General features: G+C 34.2%; 3 protein-coding genes and 1 long non-coding RNA gene across 7 annotated transcripts in view; 1 reads left to right on the forward strand and 3 right to left on the reverse strand.

The window, feature by feature from the left end:
* Window positions 1-23,473, reverse strand: part of LOC122569574 — a 101,899-nt gene that overhangs the window by 52,425 nt on the left and 26,001 nt on the right. For all 3 annotated transcript variants that reach the window (XM_043730809.1, XM_043730807.1, XM_043730806.1), the window contains exons 6-8: window positions 23,231-23,308; window positions 21,859-22,061; window positions 20,774-21,009 (exon numbers count right to left, since the gene is read on the reverse strand). In XM_043730809.1, coding sequence (XP_043586744.1) covers window positions 20,774-21,009; window positions 21,859-22,061; window positions 23,231-23,308 — 517 coding nt within the window. The remainder of the gene's footprint in view (window positions 1-20,773; window positions 21,010-21,858; window positions 22,062-23,230; window positions 23,309-23,473) is intronic.
* On the reverse strand, window positions 923-6,622 carry LOC122569577. The gene is made up of 3 exons (XM_043730812.1): window positions 6,418-6,622; window positions 6,179-6,333; window positions 923-2,129 (listed from the first exon to the last, which is right to left on the reverse strand). The coding sequence occupies exons 1-3, from the start codon at window positions 6,572-6,574 to the stop codon at window positions 2,037-2,039; spliced, it is 405 nt and encodes a 134-aa protein (XP_043586747.1). The 5' UTR covers window positions 6,575-6,622; the 3' UTR covers window positions 923-2,036.
* On the reverse strand, window positions 6,668-11,310 carry LOC122569580. Of its 2 annotated transcripts, XR_006317515.1 has the most exons (5): window positions 10,849-11,310; window positions 10,373-10,476; window positions 9,056-9,319; window positions 7,323-7,395; window positions 6,676-6,800 (listed from the first exon to the last, which is right to left on the reverse strand). It is a non-coding gene; the product is annotated as an uncharacterized LOC122569580 (long non-coding RNA). The 2 variants fall into 2 exon arrangements; XR_006317516.1 differs by lacking the exon at window positions 7,323-7,395 and having other exon boundaries at window positions 6,668-6,800.
* LOC122569576 (putative uncharacterized protein DDB_G0271982) lies at window positions 12,924-14,014 on the forward strand. The gene has a single exon (XM_043730811.1). It carries the CDS (start codon window positions 13,479-13,481, stop codon window positions 14,001-14,003), a length of 525 nt encoding a protein of 174 aa, XP_043586746.1. The 5' UTR covers window positions 12,924-13,478; the 3' UTR covers window positions 14,004-14,014.

Below are 23,473 nucleotides of genomic sequence, written 5' to 3' on the forward strand. Positions count from 1 at the left end.
TACAATGGTGAATGCTTGTACGAACAACGACGTGAGAGTACGACCTGAGACTCTTATGGTATCGTTGCGTTGACTGGATGTATTCAACCGAACACTGGATGATGGCTTGACCGAGTGCGACGTGGTGATGACTGCTTGACCACTTGCTCGATGAATGTTGAACTGGAACTCCCGAGAATTGTACTGGACTCGGAATTGATGAGAAGGAGACTTGGGATGAGAGTTAGAATCCGACTAGAACGAGACTGACTAAGACTACGACTACGACTAAGACTAAGACTAAGACTCAGACTGCCGAGCTGCCCTTAAGGTGTCTCGGAGGAAAGCTTGGTGTGGGTGTATCCTTTGACCGAAGAACGCGGATTCGTTATTCACACTTTTCGTCCAGGAAGTGAGGGAAACGATCCGCGATGCCGATTGGTGATGACCCACTCTAATGACCAGAATATGCAGAAGATTCCCACCAACGTAGAGCGGTGGTGGACTTTGCTGCAGATGGGAAAAACAGCCTTTTATGATGGACTTGTTTTGGGTTTTTCCCATCTGATAACTGTTCGCTTTCTCCGTGATTCTTAAGAGCGCTTAATAAACTCAAGGACCTTTCCAAGACCCAGCCATAAACTGCAAATACTTCTCGAATTAGAGAATTCTCCAGACATGCAATTAGACTGGCAAACATGTGTGGAGACAATGCAGCTAAAGGCTAATGTCTTTATGGTGGGTCATTGGGTCTATTGAGAATCGGGATGGCTGTAGGTTGACCGTTGGCTGCCAGGTAGCGAGGGATGGCGTGCAAATGTCCTACGCGACGTAACACAAACATTGGAAAAATTGTGTGCACTTATAAATATAATTATTTTATGTTGATTAAACTCTGAATACTTTTTTACAAATTTTATTATGGGATAATAAAATTGATCCAGATCCAGAGAAAAATTTATATCCTATTTATGTACTTAATAAATTGAATTAATATGGCAAAAGACTTATTTGTAATCTATTTGTGACTGGGACATCGATTGTTTAGTGGAAATAATTAATTTATTAAAATCGAGTTAGTCCATTTAATTGTTTCACCATAAAGTGTATCGACAAATGACGGCCCTAAATAAATATTTCACGAAGGTAATGAACGAATTACTCTTAGCCGCTAATGAGCCGCAGGTGGTATGATAGTATGACTCAGAGGTTGTGCTATTGGCTATTATATATGTGACGAAATAAATAATGATTAAAACGAAAGGTTCAGCCACTTATTGGAAATAATTTTACTTTCCCCTCGTTACTATATTTGGTTATAGCATAATAGTGTATAGTATAACGTAAGTTTTTATTGAAGGAAAGGTAAAATGATTTCGAGTAGATGGGTGAACCTTCTTTTTTATCTCTATTCGTTTCGTCACATGTGTAAATAGCCAATAGCATAACCTCCGAATCATATTACCATGTTTACAATACGATCGCCGACTAGTATTTATTTTTTACTTGACGCATTATTTTTCCACAACAAACGAGTTGTACGAAAACAATTCTGGTACATTCAAAATATGTGAATTGAAATATGGTTTATAATAAGATCGATGAATTTGTTCCTTCATGCTCTGAAAGGATATCAAACAAAAGATATAAGGTTCCGTAAAAAAAAGAAATATATGAAATCTTGAAAGGTACAACAACATTGATAAAACGAATTAGCCTATAATACGTTTTTTTCACATTATTAATCATTATCGAGATATAGCTTTGTAGCAGATACTCTGAGATAAGAAACTCTGTGTGTATATTCTACTTTTAATTATACTAGAAATATAATTATTTGCTGTTTATTAGAAATTATTTTGATTATTATAAACATATTGTATTTTTTGCGATAAATGTTTCTTTTAACAAAACAGACCAAATATTTTACAGTATAATCTTAATTTTTGTTCCCAATGTTCCCTTATAATTTGTTCGTTGATACTTAACTAGTACATAGTAAAGTGTAACATGGCTTGTAACTCAGGATACGCGTTGATCCTTTAACGCGCTTTTTTCTAACGAGGATAAGACGATACCTTCGTCGGCTTTTCGGTAAAGTTCCGGTATTCCTCCAGATCGAGAAGTTGGGCTCGTAGTGTTACATATTTCTAATGTATCGTTTGGATATATTAACCCATTTGCATCCAAGCGCGGATTAATTCCCGCGCTGCGACTGTCTTCTATCACCAAGCGCGGATTAATCCGCGCGCTGCGACTGTCTTCTATCACCAAGCGCGGATTATTCCGCAATCGGACGACTGTCTTCTATCACCAAGCGCGGATTAATTCGCGGGCTGCGACTGTCTTCTATCACCAAGAGCGGATTATTCCGCAATCGGACGACTGTCTTCTATCACCAAGCGCGGATTAATTCGCGCGCTGCGACTGTCTTCTATCACCAAGCGCGGATTAATCCGCGCGCTGCGACTGTCTTCTATCACCAAGCGCGGATTAATTCGCGCGCTGCGACTGTCTTCTATCATCAAGCGCGGATTAATTCGCGCTGCGGCTGCTTTTGTTTATTTCCATTTTAATCTAAATAATTTTCTCTGTTATAAAGAAGATGCGATTTTTGCGAAGTGACATTGTCTATCAATCGTTTTGAACAGTAAATTTTCGATAAACTCCATGAAGAATTCGGATGTCATTTACTGCACCTACGACCTGAAGTACGCCCATGATGCAAATGGGTTAAGTTTGTGTAAATTCTATCACTCTCCTAATATTTTAAAATTCCCAGTCAAAAATATTCTTCCTTCGCGATTGTGCTACAAGTTTACAGACCTCATATTTTTTTGTATGTTCCGAACGGAACAATAATAAATTTAATATGTTTAATACACAATTATTCCAACTACATATCGCGTTTATTAGGTGTAACTTAATACAGTAAATTGCGAAAATACTAAAACATGACTGAGGAGACTGAACGAAATACATTAATTTAACCGAATATGTTTCCTTATTTCCTTTCACTGAAGATAGCTCCTTCTCGATTCTGTCGTTTAGGCTCATAGAATAATGTTTATCAAAATTACAATACTAATTAAAGATATATGTCTATCTGGTTGTAAAAGTTATTTTCATTCAGATAATTATTTTGTTTCATACCAAGGAAAGCAAGTTATTAACGAACGAACCGAAGAAGAACTAAAATATAGGATTGGATTCCTTGAATTTTAAGATAGATTTATTTCATGTTCAAAAATTGGAATCAAACGTTATAATTGCAAATTTTTTTTTAAACAAATCGATCTATTCTAAAAGCAATAAAACTCAACCTATAATTCTATCTAAATCGGTAATAACCCATTATAGTGACTGATGCAATTACAAACAGTTACCTAATTTAAAAAAAATTTCAGAAACTAATCTTTCCCTCCGAGTTTTAGTAAAAAGATAAATTTCCTTTTAATAAAAAAATAACAAGAACTAAAAACTAGTTGCACTTACATCAAGATAACCAAATTTTTAAGTTTCTAACATTGTATCTCAGAGAATGAAATCTCGTAATTTTCTAGAAACTCGCTAAATCCATATTTGTTTAACACGTTGACTGCCATTAGGGTCACCGGTGACCGACACTCGATTTGGCTATAGCGCCGTGGGAGCCACCGGTGACCGGCAACGCAGCAAATATTAAAAGTACATAATTACAGTAAATTTGGATACTGATAATTTTTTTAGTAATACCATTGTTACTACAATGGTTTGAAGAAATTAATGCAATATAGAACATATAAAAATAATTGTATTACTCATTTTATTTGCTGCAAATAATATTTCACAAAGGATATAAACCTAACAAACACGAAGATGGTACCCCGCTGGGGGTAACCATCCACATGCTATGTTTTACCAAATATTTAAGCTATAATATTTTACCAAATATCCTACTGAACAAATTTAAATAAATAATAAAAAAAGTAGAAGGTATAAAAAAAATAATATTTCAACGTAATATGCATTGCATAATGAAAAGTTCACGTGGGTGTCTTGGGCAAACCACGGAAAATTCGTCTGGCAGTCAACGTGTTAAGTTTCTTAGACCACGATCCTCCATATCGATCGTCGCGAGTGCAACTTTGCATAATCCACGTAACGCTAGGATAGACATAACCGGTGCATGTACGTATTTTTATTTTACTTCTTGATTTCTCGCAATAGATAAAGATGATACCGTGGAGGTGGTGATTGACACGACGAGAAACAACAAGAAGGCCTGAACATTGTTGTAGCTGACACATTCAGTGTCCGCTTTTTACGCGCTGATGAATTACCTGGTCAATGGCACGAATTAATATTTGTCCACGTGCATATGATTCTCCACGTCCTGTGACCATGTTCAGATTCCAACGTGAACGGTCGTGTTCAGATCCGCGTACATGAGACACCAGAACATGGAAACAATTATGAGGAAATAAAGGAACAATAAGGAGCAAAGAAGAAAGGAAGGGGCAAGCGTCGTAAATGAATTATGAATGGATATGGATGTGAGAATGAAAAGCAGATCATTTGAACCTCTAATGGAAGCTAACAACGAAGAAAAGCGCACTGGACTTGCTGACACTGGTTGAGAAACTCGTGAGTACGACATTTCTCATTGGTGGAAATGTAAATGACCGTCTAAGGTATTCCTGCGAATCGTGCGCTAAATTTAGCGCTACATGTTGTTGCTATATCGGTGGCAATTTATGAATGATCGAAAATATGTAATTTTAGTTGATTTAATAATGGACGGAGCAAGAGATATCTTGCAAGTGAATCTTTATATCATTTGAACGAAGATTTATTATTTTGAATATCGGAGTGATGGACGAATTAATAGAAAAATGCAAGCAAAATGCAATTAGAAGGCGCTCGGTAAGACTGATATTTTTTCTCATCGGTAGCAATAATACACTGAAAATAGCCTACTTTTGTGGAATAAAGAATAACCTGCTATGTTACCTCTCCCCACGTGCGTTTATATGTTACAATTAATTCCCTCTATCTCCGCATTCCATCTTTTTCCGCTCCGAATTTTGCTAGGTCGTTAAAAATCTTCCAAGATAGAACGCGTTGCACTAAAATCGTCGACAATTCTCCGTCGTATTCATTATTTGCTTAATCTCATGCACTGTGATCATACGAATTCTAAATAGTATCGCATAAGATTACACGTATACTAATTGAGTCTTTTTTTACTGCTTTAACTGGGTGAATGTTATCCTACCACTGAGAATATTACCTTAATCCTCAATGATATATTGCTGCATAATTATTGAACCACCAGAGTTTAATTGCAGTAAAAGAAAATGTAGGAAATTGCTGCTGCCCCCGCGTAACGCGATTTGGAAAATAACAACGAGAGTGAAATGGTTAAGGAAATAAAGCGAAAGAAATATTTGAACACGCAAATGTGAAATAATTATCTTTGACTTTACGGATTACAGAGGATCCCACTATACTTTATTTTAACGTGACCTTTATATTCTGTGTTTTACGCGACGAAAATTATGTAAATGAAATTTATTGCGCGTAGTATAAAATACGAATTAGAATTACTCTATAAGATGTATAATGATATACCTAATTGTATCATTATTGTATTAACCTTACTACGATCTTTGAATTATCGTCTTTGTCTCGCCTCTTTAAAGGCAATTTTTATGCTTAAAATTGAAAAGAGAAATCACACGCAACAGTTTTGATTTTTGTATAATTTTCGTAAACTAAAGTAATTTATTAAAAATAGAGAAACGATATTGGATAAAAAATGATCCAAACAACGCAATAGGATTAAGTTATAAAAATGAAATATTACACTAGCCCAATATATTATCCTATTTGAAATTGAAATTAAAAATATTTCAAAATTTCCTAAGCCAAACTTAAATGTAACCCGAGCTATGGAGATTATCAAGGGCGCGATAATATCAATTAACAATTAAGAACGTTCAAGGACTCGCAACATTTAACTTGACGCATCGAAAACGGAAAGTAAGTAGTCCTGAACAAAAGAAGCTTTAAAGAAACGCGACGCTATAAAAATCCTTTCGTTCGAGGCTATCAAATTCAACTCCACGTAAATCCAATCTATACACGGTGTCGAAAAATTACTAAAAATCTTCAAGAGTCGCCAAACTAACAGTAAATATTAATCATGTAATATTACATGTAAGTACCGATGCTGGTCGTACCAGACAAGGTCGTGTGGAACCACGAGTATAGCTCTGTTTACAATTGCCTGGGCGTTAATTCTCGTTGTCAGGGGCTTCTTCGGCCGTTGGTTTCCCTTGCAACGATCGGTGGTGATCCGGCGTTGCGCACCTGTGGCACACACTAACTAATCAAGTTCACGAACTTTTGTCACAGAACTGTTTGGAAAGTTCGCGAGGGCCGATGGCAACGTACCACGACGGAAACCGTTGCGGACTGTCTGGTTTTCGTCATCGTTTCCAGGCAAACGATACACTGTCAAAGAAAGCACTGGCGATTCGCGTGGGCTACCGCCGCTAAACTGAGAGCGTTTGTACCGTGAGCCGTGAGGCACACCTGAATCCCACAGCATCGGTCACTACCTTACTACGGCACCGAACAATCTCTATAGTGGCGTCGTTATAGCGTATATTATATGTGCACCGGGTGGTGCGTAGCGAATGTAGCTCGAACAAGATTCGCTCGACCGTGGCATCCGCGTCCGTGAAGAGCGACGATAATAATGCCCCACAGTTGACAGCCGCGATTAATACGCGCTGCTTTTATCTCATTTACCTTGACCAACACCGAATAACTAACTAAACCGAGGAAAAGAAAAAAAAGTAGCTTTAGCGTTGGAGTTTAGTTTGAGAAATCGCGATTTATATCGATGGTATATGATTGAGTAGTATTTTTTGGCATAAGTTGCAATAGATTGTAGGCATTAGTGTTAGATGCTAGAGGTAAGAATATGCTGAGTGCAATACAAGAAATGTAAGGATTGTAAAATCGAAAGTTCGTCCAAAGCCGAGAGGCACGGACTAAAATAAATAAATAAAATAAAAATAAAAATAGTATTTTTTGGTTGTAGCAAGAGCTACGAGAAGGAAGAAAGTTACGTTGGTTTGGGGATAATGAATTCAATTGCGTCTTCTTAACTTTGATTTATTATGTAATAGGTAATTTAGTACTCGTTTATGGAAAAATGTAACTTAAAAATTAAAAAAAGAAAAAAAAACGATTTTAATTTACTGCTCAAAAATACACGCAATACATGTAATGGTAGAAATATATGAAACGTCGAGAGTAAAGTACTTGTTATAATATTTAGTAAAATTTACCTTTCATTTGTTTCATTATGTTCGCAAAAATATGAAATTGTATAAATATCTGCAGTCCGGTAATATTTGCTGTCTTTACTTTCGTTGGAAAAATAGAAATCAATAATTGTTCTGATTAGATTGCTTAGTATTGCATTAGTATTGCATTTGCGTAATGATATAGCACTAGAATATATAGATATATTTAAATATAGGTATACAGATGTATTTTTAAGTTATGCAGCGTCGTAGAAGGTTAATTATATCGCGTCGTTCATTTAATTGAAGTCACGATTATAAATTATTAACCTTGTTTAAAAGGTAAACAAGTTTTGGCAGTAATTTCAATTCCAATTCTTTTTATGTTATATTTGATTCAGCTGTAAATATGAAAGCATATTTCATTAAGTTTTCTTCAATTTTGGATAAAAGATGGAATAATGAGTCCGCTTGCAATGTCTCTAATTTTGATATCCTGTACAATATTTAAAATGTAAATTAATTACAGCGACGTTACATTTAATTTAATAGAAAAACAGTTTAAATATTACACGTCGCATTTTAATTTTCGGCTCAATATTAATTATATCGGAACAATAATGAAAGTAACCTTGGCGTTATATAGAAAACAAAATAAAACACCATATTTATTATAGGCTACTTAAACGATAATAAATAATTTTGCAAGTGTCATTTTCAATTTTACTTCCTTATGCAATATCTTTTGATATAATAAATATTTAACACGTTATTACTTATCTTTACAATATATTTAAATTCTTATTTATATTATATGGAACGATATATATATATTACAGTTTACATTATAGCACAATTAAATAAAAAAGTATATAAATTCACGTGTAACAATTCGAGAATGTTTAAGACACGGTAGAAAAATTTTAGTTTCACTTGTTATCTTTTTCTTTACCATACACATAAACACAATAAAAATCTTCCCAATGTGACTTTAAAAAACGAGCAAAATCCTTGAAATTTTCATTTAAATATACTTCCACAGAATAAAAATGTGCAACATGCAATTACAATGCATATGAAATGAAAAGAAAAAGATAGAAGTTCACGAACTCCACTAATCTTACATCTCTGCGCAAGAAAATCTCAACACAAGATCAAGTTGCTTGAAATAATAAATTAAACACAAAGTAAGACTATGAAAAATATAATTTAAAAGTTGCAAAACAAAAAGAAATAAGAAAGGAGACGTAAAAAGTTACTAGGAACGTAGGAGACAAAAATTGTACAAAGGACAATTCCTGAGATCTTTTGTCCACGCAAAGAAAATCTCAAAAGAAGATTAAATTGCTTGAAATAATAAATTAAATACAAAATAAGAGTATGCAAAATATAATTGCAAAAGTTGCGAAACAAAAAGGAATAAGAAAAGAGACGTAAAAAGTTACTAGGAACGTAGGAGACAAAAATTCTACAAAGGACAATTCCTGAGATCTTTTGTTCACGCAAAGAAAATCTCTAGAAATTCAAATTTAAGCAGAAAATAAGAATAACATAACATATAATTACAATACGTAGAAAATAAAGGGAAAAAATGTGAGAATTTATGAAATATGCAGAAAGCAAACAAAAATATTAGCAACGACGGCGACTGTACGATGAGTTTGTGACACCTTGTATAAGCGTCGCAGGTGAGCGGACTATAGTGCGATACAGAGAACGTTGTTATACTATTATTTCTATGCTGTTTCCCTCAGCCCCGCTTCGCTTCGTCTCACCTGCTCGCTCGCTTGCTTCTCCCGCGTTCAAAAGCCAGCTCACCATGTTTCTTCGTGTAGGTACACACACACATATATATATTACAAAACAAAAATTTGCGTCTGCCGCACGAAAGGAAACAATCGAGACACCGGGTTTCCTCCTATTCCTTGCAACCGACAGAAACATTATCCGATGGTGCAGTTAATTAATTAAAAGCGGATTATAAGTGGGCGTACTATTCTCACGTTTCCAGGCAAAGTCTGTTTTCAGGCGAACGTGTTCTATGATAATATTATACTATTAGAATTTTCCTAATTATATGAGTTCCCTTCGATGAAATCGTGGTAAATCGTCTTATAGTCAACGCCGTCGTCTGAACCCTGATGAGACGCTGTCGTGATTTTTCGGAGAATGATGAGAAAGAAATGCAAGGAATTATAGATACAATAATTGTACATGAAATTATACATAATTATATAAAATAATTAAACATAATAATGATATATAGTAAGGGTAATATACATAGGATAATAAAGTAATGGATAATAAACTAATTTTATAGTCTTGTGTGTAATGGTAGTGTCTTATGTGATGCCATTTTGGTACGGTTCAAGAAAAACTATTGCAATGCGAAAATTTATTAGAATATATTAAAATGCGAGCATAATAAATCATTTTATAATCGATATATACATTATTTATTGCTATACATTATAAATAAATCTTACGTATTACTCAGGATTTCATTGAAACACAGAAAAAAAAATCATAGCAAACTTTTTGATATAATGTAACATATATTATATTAATTTTTAATATTTAATATCATTAATATTTATATCATTAATATTGTCTGATTTAGCAAATCTTATTCTTTCATGGGAAAAGTACAACTACAGCTTTGTTGACGTTGAATAGATAATGCAAGCATAGAATGATAGTAGCATTACGTATATTAGATAATTGGATAATACGTATCTTGTATTCTTACGTAAGACATTTCAGAGAAACATTCAGATATGAATATAGAAGAAATGATTAATAAATGTATTGAAATAAATATCATACAAACATTCTATGGTTTAATAAAGTTAGCCTTGCGTTTAGGTACTAGTTTAGAGAAGCTATTGTAACAACAAAATATAGAAAATCATAATGAATGCCTTGAAACATATTAGATGCAATATGCACAATATCCACATCCTATGATGTGGATTATATCTCGTATTGTTTTATATGATAATATTATCATATATTTCAAAGAAATGGCAAAAGAAATCTGCGATGAATGATACGACAAAATAAGCTCATATGAATCAAATAAATGAACTTACGTTTAATGACATTATTTTTTCTGTGATACCGGTTAGTCATTTTGTCAGAAAAATTCCGTAACAAATAGGTAGAAAGAGTGGCAAACGTACATCTCAAAATATACCTAGTTGTAACAAATTGCAAATAGATACAATAACAGTATGCGATTCTACAGCTAAAGACGCTATTTCTTATTTTCACGTGAAATTTTCTACAGAGCCAATTGAAAGAAAGAAATTGAAGAAATCACAGCCAATGACTTGGAATAAATTATAATGAGGCGAAGAAATAAACGAGAGACGCAATGACACTTTAACTCGTGATATAATCGCTGATCTACTTTTTCTCGATGAAACTGCATAAAATCCTCCAGTCCCAGATTCGTTTCTATTTAGTTTCTTTTTCTCTTCTCGTTTCAAACAACATCTATTTAAATCGAAAAGAAGATTCCTCTACGTGATTTTCAAGAAATTCTGTACATTGAACACGCGACTACCTTCATGGCTAGGCTAGCCTATCCACAGAAAATAGAGAAAAACAGCGATCCCGGCGTAGAAGAGCAAGAAATACATGGACACGAAGACCGTGATTAATAGTTGGCATATTCTTCTCACATCCATGTTTGCAGGATGTTCGTCCCTCCAGATAGGATGGCTATCTCACACCGTGAAACGCGTGATTTGCATTCAACTCGGCCGTTTGTTCGTGCTTATATCATGCGAACTCGGGGACGAAAAGCATAGGAGCAACGGGATTTTATTTCGAGTACGTTGAATTTTTCTCCACTATCGATCGAGAATTGTAATTAACAGTTAAACTTAATGTTTCTATATGTCTTCTCAGCGTGCAGATATATAGATATAACAATTCTATTGAAAAAAAATAATTAAACATATTTAATATAATTTTATTTCATCCATCGAACAATTAAACCTCAAATTTTCAAATATCTTACGTATTTCACGAAGGATATAACCTAACGAACACGAAGATGGTACCCCGCTGGGGGTAGCCACCCGCGTGATAATCAAACAGCTAAAAAATTCTATCAAATGTCCAAATTGGACAAACTGTGAATGCAAAGTATTAAATAAAAAAAAATCTTATGTATTTCGTTTCAGGCAATTTTAATTTCAGAAATCGTATTTTATTAAAGTAGACGATATTTCTTTGTTTTTGCAACTCAATTAAATAAATTTCAATTTAATATCGAAAGATTCTATTGCTCGCTCGACAATTTAGTAAGTGGTCGTTTTCAGCGAGTATCTGTTATTTCAGATCGCGTGTTTATATATGTTTACGTATCTTTTGCACGTTCACTGACGGGGACGGCGAATAACATTTTTCTTATCAACAATTTCGTGTTTGAACTCTGATACGAAAACGATACCGCACTGGCTACGCTGATAATACTGTGCTGGTGTTCGCGGGTTTCACAGAGAACTCCGACTGGTTTCATACGGGCTAGTATGCCAATGGTTTCGATAATCGATAGGCTTATTGAAATACAAAACCGTGGTGGTGTTGCTGGCAGACACGTCGGCAATGTGTGCTTTTAATTATGTGGAATGTATATACGGAAAAGATATTTCATAAAGTTTGTATACTTTTGAATGAATGAAACAAACTTGAAATTAAACTTTAAATTCTTCCTAAGGTAGCATTCTTATATCTGTACAATATTTTAAAATAATGAACGTACATACTGGGAAGTTTGAAATTTAACTGTTTACTAAACGAAATTTTTCAAATTTTTTAACAATATAATTTTTATATTTACATAATGAAGGGACGTGGTTATTTAAAACTTGGACTGTTAAGGAAACAAAATTTATTCGCGACATAAAGCTCGAGTTAAAAAGGAGAGAAAATTTATTAAATTGTTTCAGGGTAGAAGCTTTATGGTCTTATATCTGTGTAAGAATACTGAGTAATAGATACACGTATGAAGTATCAGCGTCGTTAACAACCTTGTAGTTAATGCGACGTTAAACTCCAAGTAAACAAAACCTTTTAAGAGCCATTAGAACTATCACTTCAAATGCAGATAATACTAAAAAAATAGAATTAAATTTCCAACATAATTTATTCAATTCTTTATTTTCTCTTATGAGCTCCTTTTACAGAAAGGACTATCTTATAATCTCCTTAATTTTCTTTTTTAGTCAAATTTCTTGTTCATAGAAGAGACTCTATGAGCGTCTAAAATGTGCAAAGATAGATTGTAAGTCAATGCAATTGTATAAAGTCGTTAGGAGAATTGACGCGTGTTACTCCACATGGTTGGTAAAAATCACAGTTTCGAAGCCACCGAGAGATGATGTTTCTACTTTCGTTAAAATTCCTATCCGGCCGATCTAAGTATTACAGCGATATCGTTCACATGATCGCAATTCGTTAGAAGTATGTTATAATATCACGGATTAGAACATGCATTCACGAACATAATCAGTTCTATTTCGACTTACATATTAATGCCGTTGCTTCAAGTACAATGTTGGAACAAAAGGATGAAAGTTTCATTTACATTCATGTTGATCCTGCATGTATCATACTTCTTGTATGCTGCATAATAGTATATACATTATCGTCCATAAATATTTGAATATTTGAATTTGATAAAATTATGTAAATTCACGATGGATTAATAATTAAAAATAAGGGTGCGAGGCAAGGGCAACACGTGGACGGGGTGCTCTGTAGAAAAAGTGAAGTGTGAGGGGAAAAAGGAAAGGAAAGCGCGAAGTAACACGAAGAGATGAAAGATAAAGTGCAAACACACGAGGAGGAAAGAAGGAAAGGTGAAAAGAAGAGAAACAAGGGAGATTTATAAATAAGAAAATCCAAAAAGGAAAGGAAGAGGTTAGGCAGACAGAAGAAAATCAGAAAGTTGGTCAAAGAAACAACAGATGGCGACAGTCAGAGGAAGGCCAAGGAACACAGGCAAGGCGGGAGACAAAGAAGAGTCCAAAAACACATTAGAAAGGTACAGCTGGACGGAAAAGGAGAAAACAACCAGGGGGGAAGGAAGGGAGGGAATGACAGAAAAAGCGGAGAAAATGGAAAGCTAGGATAAAAGAAATAAAAGGAGTGTTCGAAGAACAGCTGGAGGAGTTAGCGAGGGCGATGAAAGAGGAGATAAAAAGGGAAATAAAAGAGGAAAGAGAAAAAAGAGAGAGGGAAATGAAAGAGGAAAGAGAAAGAAGAGAGAAGGAAATGAATGAGGAAAGAGAAAGAAGAGAGAGGGAGAGGGCAAGAGAGAGAGGAGAGAGAGAAAGAGAAAAAGAGCAGTGGGAGAGAGAAAAGAAGGAGTTAGTAGACAGGATCAGAAGACTCGAGGAGGAGCGGGAAAGGGAAGAGAGGGAGAAAAGGAGAAATAACATAGTGATCAAGGGGGTGGAATGGAAGGAAGGAGACAAAGAAGAAGCCGTAAAGGAATTCGTAAGGGATAAAATGGGAATAGAGACAGAGGTGGAAAAGGCGCACGCGATAAGGGTGGGAGATAGAAAGATGATAATGGTAGCGTCGATGAAGTCAAGAGAGGAGAAGATAAAAAAGAAAATAATTAAAAATAACATTTACTTTTGTATGGAATTAGTACATTATAAAAAATTACCTATTAAGAAAACTAATGTATTTGCGCATTATTAAAGATCATGCTAAAGGTGCTTACATATTATAGAAATATTATTTTCTATTACTATAGTTTACATGTATACATACATTTTGAATTTTTAATTTACTGTATATATATTCTAAAATTTTGCGATATACTATATAATTTACTAAACATTGTTTTCGTGGTAGTTTAAAATAGTATTATAAATTGTGATAGAATTTATAGTGAAAATAATTAAATTTGTTATGGATATTGATTTTTACACTATATATAATTTTGCGGTATGATATAGAACACATTGTATTTTCGACGCGGTCACGAGGAAGCGGGTCAACGGGAGTCGTAAGTTCCTGTTACGATTGTAAGAATCGATACCACGAACAGATCGATCCCCTCATTTCTTGTGGGATAATACGTCCCAAGTGAAGAAAGCCTCTCGTTGAATAGCAGGGCGACGATGTATCGCCCTTCCTTGGTGCATAGGGCATGGTTTCGGAAATGCTTCTCACATTGTTCTTCCCATTCCGACAAGTGTATGGTGGGCGGTCCTTCGTCGATTTCCCAAAAGCGAGCGAGATCCGCTTGTACATCTGTTGTGGTTGCGTAAAATGAATGTATCGTCAATTGAGCGGCTCCCCCGATGACCCAGCCGCATCGAGTCTTTTGCAAGCATAATTCGGTATTATTGGAATGAATTATCTTGATCTGCCCGACGCATAATGAGGCTAAAGTTGGTCCCGGTCATGATGCAGTAGAGCGTTTGGAGATGTGTTTGTTAAATCGGTCTCTTTTGCTGTCATCATTTCATCTAATCACTTCTTCCCGGATTGCTGCGGATTGCTGCGGATGAACTCGATCCGGTGCATTTGGTCCGTGATGACTGAGATTCGTATCGAGGAGGAGATTTCCGACTCTTCGTTGATGACGAAGATTTCCGCGAAGGTTCCGTTGTACGTCTCAAACGAGGCGAAGAACGCGGTGTCGGAGATCCAGGTGATTATTGTTTGCTAGAGGATCGTTCGTTCGACGGACAACCGCTCGTCGACCGATCCCTCGACGGTACCTGTGGACTGACATGGGTGTCTTCTCTATGTAAATATATATGGCGTCGTTGTCCACATATGCGACACGGACGAGCTAAACATTGGGTAGAAGAGTGTCCTTTGCCTAAGCTATTTGTGCAAAGCGATGCCTTTTTTATAAGTTCAAGGCGTTTTCTTGCCGATTTGGCTTTGAAGACCTCGCAATGCTTGATTTTATGAGATCTATGACATATCAGACACATCAACGTCCTGTTTGTTGAATGTTCGGTGAATATTTGTCGGTGACGGGGATGTTCGTAGGATGACCTTCTTTTTTCATTTGATTTCGATCCGGGATCATCACAGTTGGCCCGGATTTGAAGAAACTCCATCAAATGAGTGTACGAGGGCATTTTTTTATCAGGCAACGTGCGCTGCCATTCGTATAGGAGGGACGAAGGTAATTTCGTGAAGAACAAGTCGTTGAGTACAACGTTTGAGGTGATAGGCTCGCCTAAATCTTCGAGCGCCTTAAGATTCATCTTGAAAGTTCTAAGCAAGTCCTCTAGGGCTTCTGGTGTTTCCTCCGTTACTTTAGGACAGTTTATCAGCAACTTCCAATGTCGCATACAGATTCGACGGTGATTGTAAAATTTTTCTTTCAGCACGTTAAGAGCGATCTGATAATTGGACGCTGTGACTTCTAAAGACTGAATGCTTTGTGCCGCCTTTCCAGTTACGCATGCTCGAAGATATTGGAATTTTTGGACCGCTGTTAGTTCCTTATTGCGGTCAATTGTAGACATAAATGTGCTGTAAAAACATTCCCATTCTTCGGCGTTACCGTCAAACACATTCAAGGATATCTCCTGTAACCTAATAGGTATCTGTTCGGCCTTATTGCCTGACTCGCGTTTTGTGAGTGTCGACTGGGTTGATGGTTGATGATAAAGTTTGTTAAAGAGTTTTAGAAAACGTACGTTAATGGTGATATATTGTTCCATTAGGGATATTCCATACTTAGATTCTCTGTCGTCTAATATTTCCAATTCCAGTTGGATCTCCTTTATCTCATTCCAGATCTCGTTGATCGATTTGCGGCAAGATATTAGGAAGTTTTTGTTTAACTGTCCGGACTCTTCATGTTCGTCGAGTTGACGCCTCTTGATTGTCAATCGTTCGAGTAAGGATCTTTGTATCCGCCGAAATGTGCTGATTTGTTCAGCGTCAGACATATCGGAGTTTAATGACTTGACCGAGCTTACCTTGTAGTAAAATGGACACCGGTTCGGAAATCGGTTACTGCTCATTATTGTACGATTGTTAAATTGTTAATTTCACGTGGCACTGTGTGATCACTGGTAAGTGCACTTTTCACTAGCGCGGGGAGACGCTATCGTGCTGAAGCGCGATAATAAGGGTGATTGATTTGGTATAGCACTGTGATTTAACAACAGGTTATAAATTCTCTATTTCCAACAACTTAATGCACTGAGTTTACACCGTTGCGTATGTCACAAATGTATATGATTCGTTGACGTGTGAAGTTCCAATAGATGTATATTGAATATTCTTTCGTATGAGCAAGGCTCTTACAGTGGAAGGTAATAGCAGAAGAACTGAATTTCTTAACGTAGAAGAAGTAGCGACTGAGTAGACTGACTTTCCGCTCTCATGCAATTACGGAGGAAAGCTCGGTATGGGTGTGTCTGTTTGAAAGAAGAAAGCAGATTCGTTGCTCACACTTTTCGTGAGTAGGGTGAGGGTAATGATTTGCGATGCTCATTGGTTCTAGTCGATGTTAATGGGTGATAAAAGGGGAAGGAAACCTTCTACCGACGTTGATGACAGTGAATGTCATTGTTAAAGGGAAAAACCGGATTTTCCGTTAGATAAATATCCGCCTTTTCCATTAGATCACTATCCGCTTTCTCCGTAATTTTAAAGAGCGCATAATAAACCTAAGGACTTTTCTAAAAACCAGCCATACCCCGGAAATATTTCTAGGATTAGAAAATCCTTCAGGACAAACGGATTACCTGAGAAACATGCGTTGAATAATGAAGTTAAGAAGTTAAAGTTATATGGTGGGTCATTAGGTTTATTGAGGGTCGGAATGACGGTACGTGGGCCGTTGGTTGCCAGGTAACGAGGGATGGAGTGCAGATGCCTCACGCGACATAATACACGTCTTTACTACTACATACCGTACCATAAACTGAACGCTATTTTTAGATTTTTCATAATATTAAAAGAAAAATTGACAAAATCGTTTATACAATTTCATATTATAATATAAAACACAACTGAAGATACAACAAACGAAGATTTTCTTCTTTTGAAGTCTAAGAAAAATTAAATTTTCTCTCACAATTGCGTTTCTGGCTGTGAAAAAAGTATAAACTCAATGTTAATTTTGTTACGTTTTCGTCTAATATTTAGCGAATTTTCCTTTATTTTTTATTTCTTCTGTTAATTCGTTAGATATACTATGCATTATCTTATTTGATTTATTTCATTTTGAATATCCGACCACGCGGATTTTATTTTTTTTCTAATGATATTTTCCATAGGTGGCTTCCCCTGATCGTAAACTTTTGTTACTAAAATTCTCCACAGGTTCTCGATCGAATTCAATCTCGATGCTAGCCATGGTAATAATGAAATTTCTGAAATCTTGAAACCACATTTTTCTAGTACCAACAGGATGAATCACAAAGGATATAACCTAACAAACACGAAGATAGTACCCCGCTGAGGGTAGCCACCCACATGATAATCAAACAGCTAAAAAATTCTATCAAATGTCCAAATTGGACAAATTGTGAATGTAAAGTATTAAATAAAAAAAAAACTGTATGAATAAGAGCATTATCTCGCTGAAAAATGCCATTTTGGTTTCAATTTTTGTTACGACGGGCAATAATCCGTCATTTAATATCTCCTGATTTCCTATAGCATCCAATTTGAGGTGTTTGAGTCTATAATTATTCACAGCACTGTATATTTACTATTTGTTCTAGAAAGTTTGGCAATTATTTGTATAATAACTTTTAAAAATAAATTTAATCGAATCATAACATTTCATTGTACGGTATACCAACTGTAATGGTTATGAAGAATAAACTCATTGTGATATTCTGACTTAATAGACTACAGATTTTTATGAAAATTTATATTTTTATGGACGCAGCTAAAGAAATAGAAGATTTATTTTACTTATTAACCTACTAACTTGTTAACTGTGACGTCCATTAATCAGATTTATTGATAAAAGTAAAAACAAATCAACTTCAGTTACGTCAGCTGTAGACCATGCAAATGTAAATGCGATGTAATATGATACAACTTATTTGTAACAAAATTAAAACTACGCGTGAAAAGATAGGTATCTTTAAATAGGCAGATAAATTACTACTCGAATGACGAGTTAAATCGTTTCTCTTGATTGACAGATTAAAATTGTAATGAATACTCTATTCTTCATATCTTATACGCTTTTGTATATTAAATATATTTTTATATCTTCAAATTTTGTATAAATGCATAAAAATCCACAGACTACTAGTTGAAGGTTAAATGAAGAAACAAAAATATGATATCGATAATATACAATTAATTAATAGTGTTTTTCATTTTAAAGTTGTATAAAACTGAGAAAATGCTACTTATAATATTTTACCTTGTGGTCTTCGATTAGAATACATCTCTGAATGTTAACGTATAGGGTATTTAAAAATATATGTTATGGCTCTGGCAGATGATTCTATACCCTCGGATCAATGGAGACTTTCAATTTCAAAGCCAAATTTTCTTATTACATCGTGTAGTTCTCGTCACAAGGAACAAAAGTCTCAAAGCAATCATGAATTTCAAATCGTCATAATACGTCTTGAATCATCTGTCAAAGACATGACATTCACAAAGGATATAACCTAACAAACACGAAGATGGTACCCCGCTAGGTAGCCACCCACGTGATAATCAAACAGCTAAAAAATTCTATCAAATGTCCAAATTGGACAAATTGTGAATATAAAGTATTAAATAAAAAAAAAGAAAAGACATGACATAATTTTTAAACACCCTGTATATAAAAGGCACGAAACAGGCACGAAAGCGAAATGTTACTTGCTGCTACGATAGTTAGTATGAACTGCGACTATTAGTTATGGTTATGCCTTCTAGGAAACTATAGAATACAAATATGAACAAATCACTATCGATTTCGTGTTCAAGTACCGATAGCGTTTTTCTATATCGTTCTTCTGGTTTACATAGCATCCCCTAACAGTTTGTTATGATTGATGAAATCGAAGAAAATTCGGCAAATTATACGTCGTATGTAATATCGATTTATATACCCGATTGTTCGCTAAAAGATTACTGTTGACAATCGCGAGAATATAGTCTGCTGTTTAGATTCAAAGTGGAATTCTTTTCAATTATAGAGACATAAATTGTTTCGCGCATTGTTTGCGTTGCAAAGATTTCATCGTTGTTTCTTCTTCTTCATCGTTACGTATTCTTTCGTTTGTTTCTTTCTGAGTGAATTTTGTTTACTGCACAACAAGAAAGATGATATTGTGCTCGAAATCATTGACCACTGATAAAATTTATTGTTATAACACGACAGTCGAAAGAAAATAATTGGTAACTCGTTAGAATTGAATGCAAGTTCTATTTTTATAATAAATGTATTTAAAATTCTACACATTATTTGGAGACTATTTAGGAAAATATTTCTTAATAAAATAATGGTTTATTAGAATATCAAATCAATTGACTTGTATAATTCATTTCGATATAAATGAATTTATGGAAACGAGAGCAAAGAGAGGGAACACTGGAAAGAGGAGGGAGAAAAAAGGTGCAGACTATGTGGAAGGGAAGAAGAGGACCTGAGACATGTAATAGAAGAATGTGAAATAACGGGAGGACCAAAAGACATGGAAAAACACTGAATGAGACTGGAGAAGGACTAACGGAATTAAAAGCAATAATAGAGAAGAGAAGGGCAAGGGCAATACAAGATGGGCAGGAAGGACAAGAAGGTAGCACAGCAAGGAGGCAAAAGACCAAAGGACAATAATGTGTAGTCATAAATTGCAATAGTTTGTAGTCATTAGTTTTAGCGACTAGAGATAAGAATATGCCAAGGAGTGCAATACAATAAATGTAAGAAATGTAAATCGAAAGTTCGTCCAAAGCCGAAAGGCACGGATTAAAATAAATAATAATAATAATAATAATAATAATAAATGGATTTAAATTGAGAAAATTATTATCAATATAAAACACCGAGTTAACCATGAGAAATTATATTAAAATTGAAAATTAATTTTATTAAATTTTCATTTTGTTCTGCATAAATTTGTCTAAAATATTTCAAAGTACCTTTTCTCAAAATAGAGCAAAACATATATGTATATTCTGGAGAATGCTACAAATATCTATATCTTTATTTTATTAATTTGTTTCATTCCATTAACGACTAGTATTTTATCAATATATTTATCAACTATTAATTGTTTATATTTAATTATTTATTCAATATGTGATATTCAAATATTTTGGTAATATGTAATAATACCTTTCAACTAATTTGTATAAACTTCACTTAATATTATAAAATATATAAAAGTAAACGAAGATACAAAAAAATATATTACATATTTGCACAAATAATCATATGTAGAATGTACTTGCTATTATGCGTGCACAACGGGATTAAAAATAATATAGGTAATAAAAATAAATAAAAGATCATGTTTACATACCTTGAACGTCAAACTGTCGTCTTCTGCGAAGCATGCTTCTTCCTTGAGATGAAATAGGACCTGTTCTCCCATGATTATCATCATGTGGCTCATCTTCACCTGCACTTGTTGCGCTATCACGTTGCACTACTTCATCACTTCCGATCGTCGATGGAACCGCGCTGCTTCCGTTTCCACCGAAAAACTTCACTTTCCTAGCCAGTTCCACGTATCCATGAAGACCAGTTTCACTTAATCTAATCGGGAAAAAGAGACAAAATAAAAGTATTAGAGAAAATCTAAAAAATATATTAAGTGGTTATTATCGAAATAAGTAATACTTATTTAATGTTATTTTTAGCGAGTGTTTTATATTAATATTAATGATATTATTACTAATTCAATAAATATAAAACTACGTGTTATGACTTATAAATCAATTCGATTAATCGAAGCACAATATCAGGTTTTGTTGGAAATGAAAATAACAAAAATAATCTTTTCATTGTTTGATAAGTTGTCTTATAACACGACTTTCACAGATATTCTTCATGCACTTTTCTTTCAAATGAAATCTTAATAATAAATATACTAATTTCTCAACTGTAGATACATGTAACATTATCTCTATCTGAATACGATATCCAAATAGTTTAATATTAAAATAATAGTAATTTAATGTTAAAATAGAAAATTTGAGAAACTCAAGTATGTATCGAAAAAAGCAATAAATTTGTATTAACATTTCTTTTACCTTTCTACACAAAATAATGAACAGTGGCATGTCTTTCAAATATCAACAACTTTATAAAGCGAAATTATACGGTTCAGCTTTCTTTTATTCAAAGCAAAGACAAAAGATGGTAAGAAAATGTCCTAGACTTAAAAATCTGGCACTTCGCACGTAGAACTACGTTTCACCGCAATTATTGAAATTCTTTTCATTGGTTCGATTTCTAATTCATGTACGAGAGTGAAATTCCGCCACTACTTGCTAATGATCGATTATTCAAGTTGATTATTCAAAGCGCGTGTTAGATGCGATAAATTAAGTGGTAAATTAAATTTCGCAACTTGAAGCGTCGCGTGATTCAATTTACACACACCTGACACTCTCGCTACCGCTGCTCTCGTATCTAGTGCTATTAGATTCCCTCCTGGTCCTTGTAATCGCATCTCGTATTCTTTGGGACGCGGAGCACGAGTCACCCGTTTTCCGTGGAAGTGCAGGAGTTGGTTCGCTCTCACTCTCCCTTGGGCTGTATCTCGACGATCTAGTGCTCAATGGACTTGCTTCCGGAGATAAGTGCTGTAAGGAATACAGTATTTGTTTGTATTTCTACTATATTGTAGCATAATAAATAATAGAAAAGTCTATAAAGGAAATAATATGGCCATGTACAAATCGGAATATTTTTTATTTAAGTAATGTATTAGTAATCTAAAGTAGCGTTGCATTTAATATTCTCAAAGATAGAAAATTTTAATTATTATTCAAACAATTTAAGTATTTTTTAGTAGTTTGAATAATCGTAAATAAAACAGTCGTGTTATATGGTAGAGGAAGAAATTCTGATAAGAAATATATTTTTTAAGCAGGATCTATATCCTATAGAATGTTAGGGCAGAATGAGAAATTACGTTAGAATTGGAAAGAGTTATTTAAAAATTACACACAATTTTCTTGTTTTTAGTCAGGTTTTTAGGTCTGTCCTATCTGAAATTCTTGTTATATCTTCTAAACACGTTAACGTTTGTGAATGATCCTTAACTTTAGGAAACAATTTTTAGTACATAAAATATTGGACATACCGTTGTAGAATTCAAATTATTTAAATGCTATAAAAATAATTAATGCTGTTTTCTTTATGTATTTATGTGACTTAAGCATTTTACAAAACCACTCTGTTTGAAACTAACGATGGCCACATTTTGTTGACTATAACTTGATTGTTACGTACTCATAGGTACGGAATACAATGGTAATGGTAATGGTAATGGTACAATGGTAATTCCACATATAGGTATTATATAATGAAGATTATAATATAATAAAGAGTACAGGAAAAAGTTGTTTTGTATAATATTCAATAATAATATATTATAGTATTTATTTACCTTAATTTTATTATAGTGTTTAATAATAAAATGTTACGTAATAAAATATTATTAAATACTATCGACTCCGATACTTTTCAGGTGCGTGTTCAACTACAAAAATAAATTTCTATTTGCTTTTGCTATGATTATAAACTAGGCCACGCGATTCAGATAGTGATCCATTAAATCATACTTATACTTATCCCTTAAATGTTGTACACGAAATAATATTGGACATATAGATAAGTTTTATCTCTCACTCTATATATTGTTTTCCTCCGATTATTATGAGAATCGTTATTCATGCATCGACTACTATACTCTTAAAATGAGTGTATTAAAATCAACGATAAAATACATAAAATATAGTTAACTTACACTGGAGCAACGTTTATTTGGAGTATCATCAGTATCATCAGGATTGGAAAACTCCTCCTTTGAAAACTTCCGACGTACCTATATCGAATACAGTTGCAAAGTAAAATTACATTAATACTCAACTTAATATGTATCAATACCTGAAAGTATTAGCCTCATAAAAATCTAATTAACTTTCAAATTATACAACAAATTGAAACTCAATCAAATCTTCAAACTACCAAACCCTTCGTAACACAGCCA

This window comes from Bombus pyrosoma, linkage group LG7 (genome assembly GCF_014825855.1).
Source record: "Bombus pyrosoma isolate SC7728 linkage group LG7, ASM1482585v1, whole genome shotgun sequence".
NCBI lineage: Eukaryota > Metazoa > Arthropoda > Insecta > Hymenoptera > Apidae > Bombus > Bombus pyrosoma.